This window comes from Oncorhynchus gorbuscha, linkage group LG13, assembly GCF_021184085.1.
Source record: "Oncorhynchus gorbuscha isolate QuinsamMale2020 ecotype Even-year linkage group LG13, OgorEven_v1.0, whole genome shotgun sequence".
NCBI classification, from domain to species: domain Eukaryota; kingdom Metazoa; phylum Chordata; class Actinopteri; order Salmoniformes; family Salmonidae; genus Oncorhynchus; species Oncorhynchus gorbuscha.
The window spans coordinates 63,480,943-63,499,820 of NC_060185.1; the positions used below are offsets into that span (position 1 = coordinate 63,480,943).

Here is an 18,878-nt window from a genome sequence, read left to right on the forward strand (position 1 = left end):
GAGGAGTATAAAAACACATTTGACCTCGCTGCTTTCCGTGGTCTATAGTGACACCCTGTGTTGCGTGTTCGATTTCATGTCATTGTATATAATACATAGTTGACCTCTTGTGATAGTAGTGAGCAAAGTAGCAAAGATCACTGTGTATAACCAGCGACCAATGTCGTCTCAAATCTGAATCAACTACATGATAGAGTCAACCACACCGAATACACTTCATGACATGTGCAAAAGCGTGAAATGATAAAGATGGGAACATTTAAAATGAGTTATTATTATAGTCAGTTAGAAATAGTGGTAATACAGTTTAGATACAAGGACAGCTGTCGTTATTTGATCGCCCATAGAAACTGCCAGATAGAATGTTAACGGGGGAGACAAAGCAGAGAGATGAAACATTGGATATAAAAATTAATTCTCTACCACTTGAATGAATCCATTCCACTTTCAACGATGATAGGCATTGATTCGAAAAGGCCTCTGCCCCTCGAAACGAAAGAACACTAACCGTTTCAGCACCACGGACAGCGTCTGTACTTTCACAGCGATGTGATTGTCCACGTTGTTTTATAAAAATATAAAAATGTAACCTTTATTTAACTAGACAAGCTAGTTAATAAGAATGATTATTTACAATGACAACAATCCGGACGACCTTGGGGCAATTGTGCGCCGCCCTATGGGACTCCCAATCACGGCCGGTTGTGATACAGCCTTGAAATATTGTTCCCGCAATGTATGCCAATATATATTCTCATAAGATATCAAAAACAACATTGACCATGCAAACACGTGGAGGACTATAACTCTGAAGCCATGATACAACTACATTTGACAAATGTCTGTAATTTTGCCAAAAACTGCTATATCAAACTGTGCTGGGGTTTTAAAACTTTTTCACATTCGTGAAGCAAATTCATCTTACCTTGTCTTTGTTGGGTAATGTTTGAGTCTTGTTGAACGTGTAATTTCCATTAATACTGATCAGTTCTTCATCTGCAGGTGGATACGGTGCGGGGAAAACCACTACGTCACTCTTCAGTGTGTCTGAGTTGAAACACACGTCATACTGCTGAGTAGATTTGGAGTAAGACCAGCTCCGTCGGGGTGTGTGGTGATCATTGGGGCGCTGTACCTTTTGAAACTGTCGTCTGTCCTGTGGCATTTTACAGCTATTAAACTGATGAGGCTCAATAAAAATATCACTGACACCGAGGCAATGGCGATCAGCAAATACAGGTTTAAATCAGAGAAACTCTCGTCCTTTCTTGGTACGTTTCTGGATTGAGTCTGGATTTCACCTGTACTTTCAACCACCACTACATCAATAGACACAGTCGCTGACAGTGAGGGTTCTCCGTTATCAGAAACCAACACGACCAACGGGTGAGCTTTCAGGTCATTGTCACTCATTCGCCTCTTAGTCCTTAGTTCCCCGGTGCTGGTTCCGATTCGGAAGAGGTTGGTTCCCTTGGGCTCAGAGATGTGATAAGAAAGCAGCGCATTGTAACCAGAGTCGGAGTCTACAGCCCTGATCTTGGCCACAAAGTAGCCCGCTTCAGCAGAATAGGGAATGTTCTCACTGTTAACGGAGCCGTGATCAGAATAGGGCGCGAGAATCCCAGGACTGTTGTCATTCTCATCCAAAATAAAAACGTTCACAGTCACGTTGCTACTGAGAGGAGGAACACCAGAGTCTGAGGCCTGAACTTTAAAACTGAATATTTGTATCTCCTCATAGTTAAAAGACTGCAGGCTGACTATATCTCCTGTATCTGAGTTTATATTGACCATTGTAGACAGCGGTAGTGAGTTGCTGTTAATCTCTAATGAGTATGTCACCTGACTATTTTCACTGACGTCAGCATCAACTGCAGAGACTGTTTTAATTACATCTCCTATCGGACTGTTTTCTTTCACATAAACATTAATCACGTTTTCTGAGAAGTGAGGAGCGTTGTCATTCTCATCAGAAACCTCCACCGTAATAACGCTGGTGCTAGAGAGAGGCGGGGTCCCTTCATCCTTAGCTGTGATGGTGACATTATAATGAGAAGCGGTCTCTCTATCAAGCGGCCCATCTACAACTAACGAATAATAGTTTTTATAGTTTGTCTCCAATTTAAAGGGGACTTTATTCTCAACTTCACAATGTACAACCCCGTTTTTGCCACCATCTTTATCGAGGACTGACACGAGAGAAATGGCAGTGCCAACCTTCGCATTCTCCTTCACTCTGTCTAAGAGTGACGTCACAGTGATTTCAGGGGCATTATCGTTGAGGTCCACCACTTCTACCAATACTTTACAGTGTGCTGCCATCGGGGGCTGGCCTCTGTCGCTTGCCTCTACCCGGATCTCGAACGCCTTTCTTTCCTCAAAGTCAATATTGCTTTTTACTGTTATAACGCCAGAGTTGGGGTCGATATCGAATATATCTAGAATACGGTCTTGATCTTTATTCCTAAGAGAGTAGACAATCTCACTATTTGTACCTTCATCAGCATCAGTCGCGTTCACAGTGAATACCGTTGTTCCTATGAGCACATTCTCGGAAATTTGAGTCTTATACAAAGAGCTAGTAAATACCGGAAGGTTATCATTAATATCTAAAACATTAACAATAATCTGTGACGTACCAGACCTCTGTGGATTTCCTCCATCGACAGCGGTCAGTGTGAGTTGTATCACAGGCTGTTTCTCTCGGTCTAAAGCTTTCTGGAGCACCAACTCAGCGGACACACTGTCTCCTCCATTGTGTATGTCAAGAGAGAAGTATTCATTAGGACTAAGCTTGTATGTGCTAACAGTATTCTTACCAACATCCAAATCAGAAGCATCTGATAAAGTGAATTTAACTCCAGGTAAAGTGTTCTCAGCTACGTTTATAGTTTGGGATTTCGCACTAAACGACGGAGCGTTATCATTAACATCTACAATATTCAGCTCTAAACGGTAAAGCTTCAACGGATTGTTGATAACGGCCTCTACGATGACTGTACATTTCAGATCCTCTGCACAGAGCTCCTCTCTGTCTATTCTCTCATTCACATAGAGAACACCAGTCTTTAGATTTACCTCGAAATACTTTCTCTTGGACCCGGTGATAATCTGAAACATACGCAACTCCAAATCCTGGACATTGAGGTTTAGATCCTTAGCGATATTTCCCACGGAAGTCCCCGGGTTTACCTCCTCTGAGACGGAGTAGGAGAGCTGCCCGGACACCGCTTCCCAGTAACACTCGAGCAGCACAATAACAAAATACGTCACAATAGATATCCTTCTATTCAGTAAAGACATAATTCCATCGAAAGTGAGCTGATCATAGACCCGACGAGAATAATATCCGTCAAACAATCAAAGCATCGAAAAATATACGTATCAAATTCAGCTTATTATTTACACCTATGTGTACTCCGCTTCGACCAGTCTCCCTCTCGCCCTGCATCTCTTTGTAACAAAGCCCCGAGAAATCACTTCTCCCTCTGAAACTGGGAGGGGCCTCGAGACCAAATATAATATCTCAATGCCACGGTCAACAGTGACGCCAAGTGGTAAATGTACGAGCTTCAGAAAATCACATAAAATTACATGACACTCAGACACAAGCTAAGCATGATGACAATACAATTCTGAACAAAAATATAAACGCAACATGCAACAATGTCAAAGATGTTACTGATTTACAGTTCATATCAGGAAATCAGTCAATTGAAATAAATTCATTATGACCTAATCTATGGATTTCACATGACCGGACAGGGGTGCAGCCTGCAGCCATGGAGAGCATAGGCCAAGTCACTTAGCAGCCAAGCCCACCCACTGGGGAGCTAGGCCGAGCCAAACCCCCCCACCACCACCACCACCACACACTAACCAGACGACCATGAAAGTGAAAAAGCCAGAAGTGGAGGTCCTGTGAGGCCGTGGATACATGCGGTTATATGGTTGTGAGGCCAGTTGGACCTACTGCCAAATTCTCTAAAATGACATTGAAGGCAGTTTATGGTAGAGGAATTAACATTTAATTCTCTGAAGACAGATGTGGTGGACATTCCTGTAGTCAGCATGCCAATTGCAAGTTCCCTCACAACTTAAGATGTATGTGGCATTGTGCTGTGTGACAAAAGTGCACATTTTAAAGTGGCCTTTTGTTGTCCCCAGCACAAGGTGCACCTATGTAATGATAATGCCGTTTAATCAGCATCTTGTAATGCCACACGTGTCAGGTGGATCGATTATCTTGACAATGGAGAAATGCTTACTAACAAGGACGTAAACAAATTTGTGCGCAACATTTTTGAGAAATAAGCTTTTTGTGCATATGGAACATTACTGGGATCTTTTGTTTCAGCTCATGAAACATGAGACCAACACTTTACCTGTTGCGTTTATATTTTTGTTCAGTGTATATCTGTGCTCTTGTGTAAGTTTTGTTTACTATAGCAAGGTCTGCTAAACATACAAAAGCAAACAAAAACCTCTTTTGGCTAAGAAACCTGGCAAAAGAGAACAGGACAAAAACGGGTGGGCTTCAGAACCATGGACAGCGGACACATGATCCTCTAGATAGGGAGCGGATAGTGTAGGCAGCGGATAGTGAACATTTTTGGAACTTGTTGAAGCAGTAAGATCCCAATTATTTAACTGATTATTCAAAAACGCTGTCATCGATAGACTATGGGAAGCACGCCAAAGCATACACATTTTTGGCAAAGGGATGGATGAAATCTGATTTCTGTGTGAAATAAAACATTTATTTCTTACCTTCTCTTTGTTGGGTAATGTCTGAGTCCTGTCAAACGTGTCATTTCCATTAATACTGATCAGTTCTGCATCTGCAGGTGGATACGGTGCGGGGAAAACTACAACGTCACTCTTCATTGTGTCTGAGCTGAAACACACGTCATACTGCTGAGTAGATTTAGAGTAAGACCAGCTCCCGTCAGGGTGTGTGGTGATCATTGGGGCGCTGTATCTTTTAAAACTGTCGTCTGTCCTGTGGCATTTTACAGCTATTAAACTGATCAGGCTCAATAAAAATATCACTGACACCGAGGCAATGGAGATCAGCAAATACAGGTTTAAATCAGAGAAGCTCTCCTCCTTTCTTGGTATGTTTCTTGATTCAGTCTGGATTTCACCTGTACTTTCAACCACCACTACATCAATAGACACAGTCGCTGACAGTGAGGGTTCTCCGTTATCAGAAACCAACACGACCAACGGGTGAGCTTTCAGGTCATTGTCACTCATTCTCCTCTTAGTCCTTAGTTCCCCGGTGCTGGTTCCGATTCGGAAGAGGTTGGTTCCCTTGGGCTCAGAGATGTGATAAGAAAGCAGCGCATTGTAACCAGAGTCGGAGTCTACAGCCCTGATCTTGGCCACAAAGTAGCCCGCTTCAGCAGGTTAGGGAATGTTCTCAGAGTTAACGGAGCCGTGATCAGAATAGGGCGCGAGAATCCCAGGACTGTTGTCATTCTCATCCAGAATAAAAACGTTCACAGTCACGTTGCTGCTGAGAGGAGGAACACCAGAGTCTGTGGCCTGAACTTTAAACTGGAATGTTTTTATCTCCTCGTAGTTAAAAGACTGCAGACTGACTATATCTCCTGTCACTGAGTTTATATTGACCATTGTAGACAGTGGTACTGACTTGTTTTTACACTCTAAGAATGAGTAGGTCACATGACTATTTTCATTGACGTCAACATCAACTGCAGACACGGTTTTAATTTCATCTCCAATCGGACTGTTCTCTTTAACATAAACATTAATCACTGGTTCTGAGAAGCGAGGAGCGTTGTCATTCACATCAGAAACGTGCACAGTAATAACGCTGGTGCTGAAGAGAGGCGGGGTCCCATCATCCGTAGCTATGATGTTGACATTGTACTGAGAAGCCCTCTCTCTGTCAAGATGCCCATCGACTACTAAAGAGTAATAATTTTTATAGTTCATCTCTAATTTAAAGGGGACTTTATTCTTAACCTCGCAATGTACCAACCCATTTTTGCCACCATCTTTATCGAGGACTGACACGAGAGCAATGGCAGTGCCAACCTTAGCGTCCTCTTTTACTGTGTCTAAGAGTGACGTCACAGTGATCTCAGGGGCATTGTCGTTGAGGTCCACCACTTCTACCAATATTTTACAATGAGATGCCATCGGGGGCTGCCCTCTGTCACTCGCCTGGGCACGGATCTCAAATGCAGTATGTTCTTCATAGTCAATTTGACCTTTAACTGTAATTATCCCCGTTTTTGGCTCAATATCGAACATCTGGAGGATATGATCCTTCTCATTTTTGCTGATAGAATAAACAAGGTGACTATTCGTACCCTCATCAAAGTCTGTCGCATTTAAAGTTATGACAGTCGTTCCTATTGGTGCATTTTCAATCATACGTGTCTTGTACAAAGACGTGGTGAAAACTGGAGCGTTATCATTTATATCCAGAACATGAACTATTACTTCCAATGTACCTGACCTTGCTGGATTTCCTCCATCTAAAGCGGTCAGTGTGAGCTGGATCACAGGCTGTTTCTCTCGGTCTAAAGCTTTCTGCAGTACTAACTCAGCAGACACACTCTCACCCCCTTTGTGCACCGCTAAGGAAAAATGCTGGCTATGGCCCAGTTTGTATGTATTGAGAGCATTCTTTCCAACATCTACATCAGATGCGTCTAACAACGGAAATCGTACCCCTGGAAAAGTGTTTTCAGCAATGTCTATAGTTTGTGATTTCGCTCGGAAAGATGGAGCATTGTCATTAACATCTAATATATTCATTTCTACACGGTAGAGTTTCAACGGATTGTTGATAACGGCCTCTACACTGACTGTACATTTAGGAGCATTTGCACAGAGCTCCTCCCTGTCGATTCTCTCATTCACATAGAGAACACCAGTCTTTAGATTTACCTCGAAATATTTTCTCTTGGACCCGGTGATAATCTGAAACATACGCGACTCCAAATCCTGGACATTGAGGTTTAGATCCTTAGCGATATTTCCCACGGAAGTCCCCGGGTTTACCTCCTCTGAGACGGAGTAGGAGAGCTGCCCGGACACCGCTTCCCAGTAACACTCCAGCAGCACAAACACCAAATACGTCACAATAGAGCTCCTTCTATTCGGTAAAGACATAATTCCATCCAATGTGAGCCACGCATAGATCAAAAGAGATGAGTATCCTTTAATTAATCAAAGCATAAAACAATATATTCATCAAATCGAATTTCTACACGGTAAACACCATGTCGCCTCCGACAGCAATATCTCTCTCTTTCTTCCTCTCTTTGTAACAAAGCCCCGAGAAATCTCCTCACCATCTGATGCTGGGAGGAGCCTAGAGACTCACATATAAAAGCTCAAAGCCACGGTCAATAGTGACGCCACGTGGCACCGGAACGAGCTTACAATAATTATTCAGAAAATCACATTATTCTACGACACAAAGGCAAAACCTGTGCATTTGAACAATAATATATCCGATAATTTAATTTAAGTTCTGCACTACATGTCAGCGTCTACAAAATACAGGCCTACAAAACGACAAAAAAGCTATTCGCTCAAGTAAACAACCAATGTTTGAGCACGATGGCTTTCAGCACCATGGACAGAGCACCAAAGTTTGAATTTACAGCGGGTAAAAACCAAGCCGTATTTAAAAGTTATAAAGTAATTAAGAAGTCAGTTATTTCACTGAACATTCAAATGAGACAGTGAAGTAAATGTCAACGTCATCAAAACATTGAGAAGCATGAAACAAGGAAAACATGTTCAGTAAAGAATAGAAAATTATTACTATGTTTAAAAAAACGGTATTTCTTACCTTCTCTTTGTTGGGTAATGTCTGATTCCTGTTAAACGTTTCGTTGCCGTTAATACTGATAAGCTCTGCATCTGCAGGTGGATACGGCGCGGGAAAAACCACTACGTCACTCTTCAGTGTATCTGAGCTGAAACACACGTCATACTGCTGAGTAGATTTAGAGTAAGACCAGCTCCCGTCAGGGTGTGTGGTGATCATAGGGGCGCTGTACCTTTTGAAACTGTCGTCTGTCCTGTGGCATTTTACAGCTATTAAACTGAACAAGCTCAATAAAAATATTACTGACACCGAGGCAATGGCGATCAGCAAATACAGGTTTAAATCAGAGAAGCTTTCCTCCTTTCTTGGTACGTTTCTGTATTGAGTCTGGATTTCACCTGTACTTTCAACCACCGCTACATCAATAGACACAGTCGCTGACAGTGAGGGTTCTCCGTTATCAGAAACCAACACGACCAACGGGTGAGTTTTCAGGTCATTGTCACTCATTCGCCTCTTAGTCCTTAGTTCCCCGGTGCTGGTTCCGATTCGGAAGAGGTTGGTTCCCTTGGGCTCAGAGATGTGATAAGAAAGCAGCGCATTGTAGCCAGAGTCGGAGTCTACAGCCCTGATCTTGGCCACAAAGTAGCCCGCTTCAGCAGAATAGGGAATGTTCTCAGAGTTAACCGAGCCGTGATCAGAATAGGGCGCGAGAATCCCAGGAATGTTGTCATTCTCATCCAGAATAAAAACGTTCACAGTCACGTTGCTGCTGAGAGGAGGAACACCAGAGTCTGAGGCCTGAACTTTGAACTGGAAAGTTTTTATCTCCTCATAATTAAAAGACTGCAGGCTGACTATATCTCCAGTATCTGAATTTATATTGACCATTGTAGACAGCGGTAGTGAGTTACTGTTACTCTCTAAGAGTGAGTAGGTCACATGACTATTTTCACTGACGTCAGCATCAACTGCAGACACTGTTTTGATAAGCTCGCCTATCGGACTGTTCTCTTTAACATAAACGTTAATCACTGGTTCTGAGAAGCGAGGAGCGTTGTCATTCACATCAGCAACGTGTACAGTAACAACGCTGGTGCTGGAGAGAGACGGGGTCCCTTCATCCGTAGCTGTGATGGTGACATCATACTGAGAAGCCGTCTCTCTATCAAGAGGCCCATCTACAACTAACGAATAATAGTTTTTATAGTTTGTCTCCAATTTAAAGGGGACTTTATTCTTAACCTCACAATGGACAACACCATTTTTTCCACCATCTTTATCGAGGACTGACACGAGAGCAATTGCAGTGCCAACCTTGGCGTCCTCCTTCACTGTGTCTAAGAGTGACGTCACCGTGATCTCAGGGGCATTGTCGTTGAGGTCCACCACTTCCACCAACACTTTACAGTGCGCTGCCATCGGGGGCTGGCCTCTGTCACTCGCCTGGGCACGGATCTCAAACGCAGGTATTTCCTCGAAGTCAATTTTCCCTTTAACTGTAATGATACCTGTTTTAGAGTCTATTTGAAAGATATCTAAGAAATGGTCCTGTTCCTTGCTCCTAAGAGAGTACACAATTTCACTATTTGTACCTTCATCGACATCGGTGGCATTTAAGGTGATGATCGTTGTGCCGAGGGGCACGTTTTCCAAAATTCGGGTCTTGTATAACGAATTACTAAAAACTGGAGCGTTATCATTGTTATCCAAAACATGAACAATAATCTGTGACGTACCAGACTTCGGAGGGTTTCCTCCATCGACAGCGGTCAGTGTGAGCTTTATCACAGGCTGTTTCTCTCGGTCTAAAGCTTTCTGCAGCACCAACTCAGCAGACACACTGCCTCCCCCTTTGTGTGTATCAAGCGAGAAGTATTCATTCGGACTAAGCTTGTATGTGCTTACAGCATTCTTACCCACATCAGCATCAGAGGCCTCCGACAGAGCGAATCTAAGTCCAGGTAATGTGCTCTCAGCAATGTCTAAAGTTTGAGAATGTATTCTAAAAGACGGATCATTATCATTAACGTCTAAAATGTTCATTTCTAGACGGTAAAGCATCAACGGATTGTTTATAACGGCCTCTACGCTGACTGTACATTTCGAAGACTTCGCACAGAGCTCCTCTCTGTCTATTCTCTCATTCACATAGAGAACACCAGTCTTTAGATTTACCTCGAAATACTTTCTCTTGGACCCGGTGATAATCTGAAACATACGAGACTCCAACTCCAGGACATTGAGGTTTAGATCCTTAGCGATATTTCCCACGGAAGTTCCCGGGTTTACCTCCTCTGAGACGGAGTAGGAGAGCTGCCCGGACACCGCTTCCCAGTAACACTCCAGCAGCACAAGCACTAAATACGTCACAATAGAGCTCCTTCTATTCGACAAAGACATCATTTTATCGAACGTGAGCCGAGCATAGATCCAAAAAAACGATTATGCGTCAATTAATCCAAGCATCGAAAAATTATGTTTAAAATCCAGCTGAATATTTTTTTACGGTAAACGCTGATGTGGCTTCCGACCACTCCGTTTCTCTCTCGTCCTGGGTCTCTTTGTAACAAAGAGCTGAAAAGTCTTCCCACCCTCTGAATCTGGGAGGGGCCTCGAGACTCGAATATAATATCTTAATGCCATGGTCAATAGTGACGCCAGGTGGTGAATGCACAAGCATACACCAACTCCGAATATCACAATGACACCCATCCAAACACAATATAAGCATGACGACGACACATTTATGTGCTATTTCATATGAAAATGTCTGCTAAAATGTCTGCTAATTTTAGCAAAAAAAAACGTATTCACAACATTACTTCAAATAACTGGCAAAAGCACGCAGCCGAAGACTTTGATGATTTTCAGCACCATAGACAGCACCCGTGTGCTTCACTTCACAGCGCGAGAACAGTAAAACATTTGAACTTTTACAGGCAGCAAGACATCTATTATTTAATTGAACATTCAAATGAGAAAGAAAGGTCAACGTCATACAAAGACATTAAGAAGTACAAAAAAGACAGAAAAAAAGTATAATTGAAGGATATGAGACTAATTGATTTCTGGGTTAAGTGAAAACTATGTTCCTTACCTCGTCTTTGTTGGGTAATGTTTGAGTCCTGTTAAACGTGTCATTTCCATTAATACTGATCAGTTCTGCATCTGCAGGCGGAAATGGTGGGGGAAAAACCACTACGTCACTCTTCAGTGTGTCTGAGCTGAAACACACGTCATACTGCTGAGTAGATTTAGAGTAAGACCAGCTCCCGTCGGGGTGTGTGGTGATCATTGGGGCGCTGTATCTTTTAAAACTGTCGTCTGTCCTGTGGCATTTTACAGCTATTAAACTGATCAGGCTCAATAAAAATATCACTGACACCGAGGCAATGGCGATCAGCAAATACAGGTTTAAATCAGAGAAGCTTTCCTCCTTTCTTGGTACGTTTCTGGATTCAGTCTGGATTTCACCTGTACTTTCAACCACCACTACATCAATAGACACAGTCGCTGACAGTGAGGGTTCTCCGTTATCAGAAACCAACACGACCAACGGGTGAGTTTTCAGGTCATTGTCACTCAGTCGCCTCTTAGTCCTTAGTTCCCCGGTGCTGGTTCCGATTCGGAAGAGATTGGTTCCCTTGGGCTCAGAGATGTGATATGAAAGCAGCGCATTGTAACCAGAGTCGGAGTCTACAGCCCTGATCTTGGCCACAAAGTAGCCCGCTTCAGCAGAATAGGGAATGTTCTCAGTGTTAACAGAGCCGTGATCAGAATAGGGCGCGAGAATCCCAGGACTGTTGTCATTCTCATCCAGGATAAAAACGTTCACAGTCACGTTGCTGCTGAGAGGAGGAACACCAGAGTCTGTGGCCTGAACTTTAAACTGGAAGGTTTTTATCTCCTCGTAGTTAAAAGACTGCAGACTGACTATATCTCCTGTCACTGAGTTTATATTGACCATTGTAGACAGCGGTACTGAGCTGCTTTTACTCTCTAAGAATGAGTAGGTCACCTGACTATTTTCATTGACGTCAACATCAACTGCAGACACTGTTGTGATTATCCCACCTACCGGACGGTTCTCTTTCACATAAACATTAATCACGGGTTCTGGGAAGCGAGGAGCGTTGTCATTCACGTCATAAAGGTTAACAGTAATAACACGGCTGCTGGAGAGAGGCGGGGTCCCTTCATCCGTAGCTGTGATGGTCACATTATAATGAGAATCACTCTCTCTATCAAGAGGCCCATCTACAACTAACGAATAATAGTTGTTATAGTTTGTCTCCAATTTAAAAGGGACCTTATTCTTAACCTCACAACGGACAACTCCATTTTTCCCACCATCTTTATCGAGGACTGACACGAGAGCAATTGCAGTGCCAACCTTGGCATCCTCCTTCACTGTGTCTAAGAGTGACGTCACAGTGATCTCAGGGGCATTGTCGTTGAGGTCCACCACTTCCACCAATACTTTACAGTGTGCTGCCATTGGGGGCTGGCCTCTGTCACTCGCCTGGGCACGGATCTCAAAGGCAGGGTGTTCCTCAAAATCTATATTGCCTTTAATTGTTAAAGTCCCTGTATTTGGGTCAAGATGGAAAACATCTAGTACATGGTCCTGATCTTCATTGTTCAGAGTATATACAATGTCACTGTTCGTTCCTTCATCTGGGTCTGTCGCGTTAAGAGTTAATAATGTTGTCCCAAGCGGCACATTTTCAAAAATTCGAGTCTTATACAACGATTTTGTAAACACCGGGTGTTGTCATTAATATCCAGCACATTAATTATTATGTCTGAAGTACCAGACTTCGGAGGATTTCCTCCATCTACAGCGGTCAGTGTGAGCTGGATCACAGGCTGTTTCTCTCGGTCTAAAGCTTTCTGCAGCACTAACTCAGCAGACACACTACCTCTCCTTTATGCACCGCTAAGGAAAAATATTCATTAGAACTAAGCTTGTATGTATTGATACCGTTCTTCCCCACATCAGCATCATAGGCCGATAGTAGGGGGAATCTAACCCCAGGCAACGTTCTCTGCAATGTCTTTACTTTGTGATTTAGCACTGAAAGATGGGACATTATCATTAACATCTAAAATGTTAATTTCTATACGGTAGAGTTTCAAAGGATTGTTGATAATAGCTTCTACACTGACAGTACATTTCGGAGCCTTCGCACATAGATCCTCTCTGTCTATTCTCTCATTCACATAGAGAACACCAGTCTTTAGATTTACCTCGAAATACTTTCCCTTGGAACCGGTGACAATCTGAAACATGCGAGACTCCAAATCCAGGATATTGAGGTTTAGATCCGTAGCGATATTTCCCACAGAAGTCCCCGGTTTACCTCCTCTGAGACCGAGTAGGAGAGCTGCCCGGACACCGCTTCCCAGAAAAAACACTCCAACAGCAAAAGCACTGAATACGTCACAACATATCTCCTATTCGGTAAAGACATATTTCCATCGAAGGTGAGCCAAGCATAGATCCAAAGATACGAATATCTGTCAAACAATCAAAGCTTCGAGAAATATGTTTCCAATCCAGAATTTTTACACGGTAAACACTGATGTGGCTTCCGACCAGTCTCTGTCTCTCTCTCTCTCATCCTGCGTCTCTTTGTAACAAAGCCCCGAGAAATGTCCTCACCCTGTGAAACGGGGAGGGGCCTCAAGACACAAAATACAATATCTCAATGCCACGGTCAACAGTGACGCCACGTGGGGAATGTATGAGCTTACACTAACTCCGTTTTTCTTTTTTTGCCTACACGCCATGACACACACACACTAAATCTGAATGAAGACCATAATATCTGAGCACATGTAGGCCATGTTCTTCTTCATATGAAAAGTTGTAAATGGAGTAAAGGCAAAAAAAAAGCGCATCCACGACATTAGTTCAAACAACTGGCAAAAACAGGCAGTGAAAGACCGTAATATGTTTCAGCACCTTGGACAGAGCACGTATGTTTCTCTTGACAGCGAGCGAAAAGCAAGGAGTTTATTTCAACTTGTGAAGGCAGTAAGATGTTGTCTATTTCACACAAATAATTTCATTGAGACAGCGAATCAAAAGACTACATCATCCAAACACAATGAGAAGCACATCAAAGCAAATGTGTATTTTAAGGATAGGAGAAAAACACATTTCTGGTACAACTGAAAACTTAATTTCTTACCTTCTCTTTGTTGGGAAATGTTTGAGTCCTGCCAAACGTGTCATTTCCATTAATACTAATCAGTTCTGCATCTGCAGGTGGATACGGCGCGGGAAAAACCACTACGTCACTCTTCAGTGTGTCTGAGCTGAAGCACACGTCATACTGCTGAGTAGATTTAGAGTAAGACCAGCTCCCGTCAGGGTGTGTGGTGATCATTGGGGCGCTGTACCTTTTGAAACTGTCGTCTGTCCTGTGGCATTTTACAGCTATTAAACTGAACAAGCTCAATAAAAATATCACTGACACCGAGGCAATGGCGATCAGCAAATACAAGTTTAAATCAGAGAAGCTCTCCTCCTTTCTTGGTACGTTTCTGGATTCAGTCTGGATTTCATCTGTACTTTCAACCACCACTACATCAATAGACACAGTCGCTGACAGTGAGGGTTCTCCGTTATCAGAAACCAACACCACCAACGGGTGAGTTTTCAGGTCATTGTCACTCATTCGCCTCTTAGTCCTTAGTTCCCCGGTGCTGGTTCCGATTCGGAAGAGGTTGGTTCCCTTGGGCTCAGAGATGTGATAAGAAAGCAGCGCATTGTAGCCAGAGTCGGAGTCTACAGCCCTGATCTTGGCCACAAAGTAGCCCGCTTCAGCAGAATAGGGAATGTTCTCAGAGTTAACGGAGCCGTGATCAGAATAGGGCGCGAGAATCCCAGGACTGTTGTCATTCTCATCCAGAATAAAAACGTTCACAGTCACGTTGCTGTTGAGAGGAGGAACACCAGAGTCTGTGGCCTGAACTTTAAAATGGACAGTTTGTATCTCTTCATAATTAAAAGACTGCAGGCTGACTAGATCTCCAGTATCTGAGTTTATATTGACCATTGTAGACAGCAGCACTGAGTTGCTGTTACTCTCTAAGAATGAGTAGGTCACATGGGCATTTTCATTGACGTCAACATCAACTGCAGACACTGTTGTGATTATCTCTCCTATTTGACTGTTCTCTTTCACATAAACATTAATCACGGGTTCTGAGAAGCGAGGAGCGTTGTCATTCACATCAGAAACGTGCACAGTAATAACGCTGGTGCTGAAGAGAGGCGGGGTCCCATCATCCGTAGCTATTATGTTGACATTGTAATGAGAATCACTCTCTCTGTCAAGAGGCCCATCGACCACTAAAGAATAATAATTGTTATAGTTTGTTTCTAACTTAAAAGGGACCTCATTCTCAACCTTACAATGAACCACTCCGTTTTTGCCACCATCTTTATCGAGAATAGACACGAGAGCAATGGCAGTGCCAACCTTCGCATCCTCCTTCACTCTGTCTAAGAGTGACGTCACAGTGATCTCAGGGGCATTGTCGTTGAGGTCCACCACATCTACCAATATTTTACAATGAGATGCCATCGGGGGCTGGCCTCTGTCACTCGCATGGGCACGGATCTCAAAGGCAGGGTGTTCCTCAAAATCTATTTCGCCTTGAACTGTTATTGTCCCTGTATTTGGGTCAAGATGGAAAACATCTAAAATATGGTCCTGATCTTTGTTGCTCAGAGAATATATTATCTCGCTGTTCGTTCCTTCATCGGCGTCTGTCGCGTTAAGAGTTAATAATGTTGTCCCAATCGGAACATTTTCCAAAATTAGAGTCTTATACAACGATTTTGTAAACACCGGGGTGTTGTCATTATTATCCAGCACATTCATTATTATGTCTGAAGTACAAGACTTCGGAGGATTTCCTCCATCTACAGCGGTCAGTGTGAGCTGGATCACAGGCTGTTTCTCTCGGTCTAAAGCTTTCTGCAGCACTAACTCGACAGACACACTACCTCCTCCTTTATGCACCGCTAAGGAAAAATGCTCATTAGAACTAAGCTTGTATGTATTGATACCGTTCTTCCCCACATCAGCATCGTAGGCCGATAGTAGGGGGAATCTAACCCCAGGCAACGTGCTCTCTGCAATGTCTATACTTTGTGATTTAGCAGTGAAAGTCGGTGAATTATCATTTGTATCTAAAATATGAATTTCTACACGGTAAAGCTTCAACGGATTGTTGATAACGGCCTCTACACTGACTGTACATTTAGGAGCATTTGCACAGAGCTCCTCTCTGTCTATTCTCTCATTCACATAGAGAACACCAGTCTTTAGATTTACCGCGAAATACTTTCTCTTGGACCCGGTGATAATCTGAAACATACGCGACTCCAAATCCTGGACATTGAGGTTTAGATCCTTAGCGATATTTCCCACGGAAGTCCCCGGGTTTACCTCCTCTGAGACGGAGTAGGAGAGCTGCCCGGACACTGCTTCCCAGTAACACTCCAGCAGCACAAGCACTAAAAACGTCACAATAGAGCTCCTTCTATTCGGTAAAGACATATTTGCATCGAAGGTGTGCCAAGCATAGATCCAAAGAGATGAAATTATGTTTAAAAATCAAGGTTTTGAATAAGGTATTTGTCAAATCCGACTACATTTATAGACGGTATAAACAGACTGATCTATTCTCCGACTAGTCTCTCTCACGCCCTGTGTCTCTGTAACAAAGCCACAAAATATCTCCCCACCCTCTGAAACCGGGAGGGACCAAGATAGGTGAACATTTCTCACACTAACGGTCAACAGTGACGACAAGTGGTGAAAAAGGCAACATTCAAGTGCCTTCAAAACCCAGCGGATAGAGTGTATAACGCAAGTTCCAGAAAGCACGTATCCAATAATCAAATCTGAACAAATAACAACCATGAACGTGAATATCTGGAAGTGAAGTGTATTTTTCAGGCGATATTGAATAGCTTACAGCACCAGTAGCCCATACAGTTGCCATGACGCCCTATTGGCAGACTAAATAGTGCTCCTATCAATACATTATGTACACATTTTGTTATTTTGAAGTGTTGTTTTTAATCAGCTGTTTTGTTTTTGATAACATTGAGTCTTTATTGAATTTATATTTATATACAGTACCAGTCAAATGTTTGGACACGCCTACTCATTCAAGGGTTTTTCTTTATTTTTCCTGTTTTCTACATTGTAGAATAATAGTGAAGATATCAAAACTATGAAATAACACATGTGGAATCATGTAGTAACCAAAAAAGTGTTAAATAAATCAAAATGTATTTTATATTTGACATTCTTCAAAGTAGCCACTTTATGACAGCTTTGCACACTCTTGGCATTCTCTCAAACAGCTTCATGAGATAGACACCTGCATGTCACCGGCATTTCAATTAACTTCTTGAGTGTAGGGGGCAGAATTTTCTTTTTTGGCTAAAAAACGTACCCATTTGAAACTGCCTATTTCTCAGGCCCAGAAACTAGAATATGCATATAATTGTCAGATTAGGATAGAAAACACTCTAAAATTTCCCAAACTGTCAAAATATTGTCTGTGAGTGTAACAGAACTGATATTGCTGGCGAAAACCTGAGGAAATTCAAACCAGGAAGTTCTGTTTTTCCTGAAAGCACTCTGTTGGATGCCTTGCCTCCATTTAAAGGGATATCAACCAGATTCCTTTTCCTATGGCTTCCTCAATGTGTCAACAGTCTTTAGACATAGTTTCAGGCTCTATTTTGAAAAATGAGCGAGAAAGATAACATCGCATCAGTGGATATATCGGTGTTCGCAGAGTTTTGCTTGCGCAACTGAGTGGGGCAGCTATTGTCTCTCACTCTCCTATTGACAAAGCGACAGTCCAGGTTGATATATTATCAATTCTATATTTTAAAAACAACCTGAGGATTGATTATAAAAAACGTTTGACATGTTTCTGAGGATATTACGGATACTATTTGGAATTTTCGTCTGCGATGTCGTGACCGCTCGAGCCTGTGGATTTCTGAACATAATGCGCCAAACAAATGGAGGTATTTTGGATATAAAAATAATCTTTATGGAACAAAGGAACATTTATTGTGTAACTGGGTGTCCCGTGAGGGCAAACATCCGAAGATCATCAAAGGTAAGCGATTTAATCTATTGCTTTTCTGACTTTCGTGACCAATCTACTTGGCTGCTAGTGTATGAAATATTTTGTCTTATGAGAGAGATGTTCTTACATAAATGCTTGTTATGCTTTTGCCGAAAAGCTGTATTGAAATCTGACACACCAGGTGGATTAACAACAAGCTAAGCTGTGTTTTGCTATATTGCACTTGTGATTTCATGAAAATGAATATTTTTAGTAATTTAATTATAATTTTGCGTGCTGCAATTCGGCAGGTGTTGATGAAAATGATCCCGCTAAAGGGATGGGTGTATCAAGAAGTTATTAACAGGTGTGCCTTGTTAACCTCTTCGACCTATGGGGGTGCTATGTCATTATTGGATAAAAACCGTGCCCGTATTAAGCGCAATATTTTGTCCCGAAAAGATGCTCGACTATGCATATAATTGGCAGCTTTGGAAAGAAAACACTCTGACGTTTACAAAACTGCAAAGATATTATCTGTGACTGCCCCAGAACTGATGCAACAGGCGAAACCAAGATGAAACTTCAAACAGGAAATGAGCAGGATTTTTGAGGCTCTGTTTTTCATTGTCTCCTTATATGTCTGTGAAAGCCCCACGAATTAGCCTGCCCTTTCTATCGTTTCTCCAAGTTGTCTGCAGCATTGTGACATATTTGTAGGCATATCATTGGAAGATTGGCCATAAGAGACTACATTTACCAGGGGTTCGCCCGGTGTCCTTTGTTGAAATTGTTGCGTAATCTCCAAGCTGCTCGCATTCATCCATGTGATTGAGACAGAGAGGAGACTTCCAGGAATGATATATCATGAAGAGATATGTGAAAAACACCTTGAGGATTGATTCTAAATAACGTTTACCATGTTTCAGTCGATATTATG

General features: G+C 42.5%; 1 protein-coding gene and 1 pseudogene across 18 annotated transcripts in view; both read right to left on the bottom strand.

Annotated features, from left to right (window-relative positions):
• LOC123993294 (protocadherin alpha-C2-like) overlaps positions 1 to 18,878 on the bottom strand; it is a 228,089-nt gene that overhangs the window by 84,382 nt on the left and 124,829 nt on the right. Inside the window, exon 1 of one of the 18 annotated variants that reach the window (XM_046295274.1) lies at positions 14,020 to 16,543. The exons of 16 other annotated variants lie outside the window; for them this stretch is intronic. In XM_046295274.1, the coding sequence (XP_046151230.1) occupies positions 14,020 to 16,401 (2,382 nt within the window). In that variant the 5' untranslated portion in view covers positions 16,402 to 16,543. Of the gene's footprint in view, positions 1 to 7,840; positions 10,371 to 14,019; positions 16,544 to 18,878 lie in introns of those variants that run through there. One more of the 18 variants, XM_046295273.1, reaches the window with a different exon arrangement.
• On the bottom strand, positions 169 to 7,285 carry LOC123993810 (annotated as a pseudogene).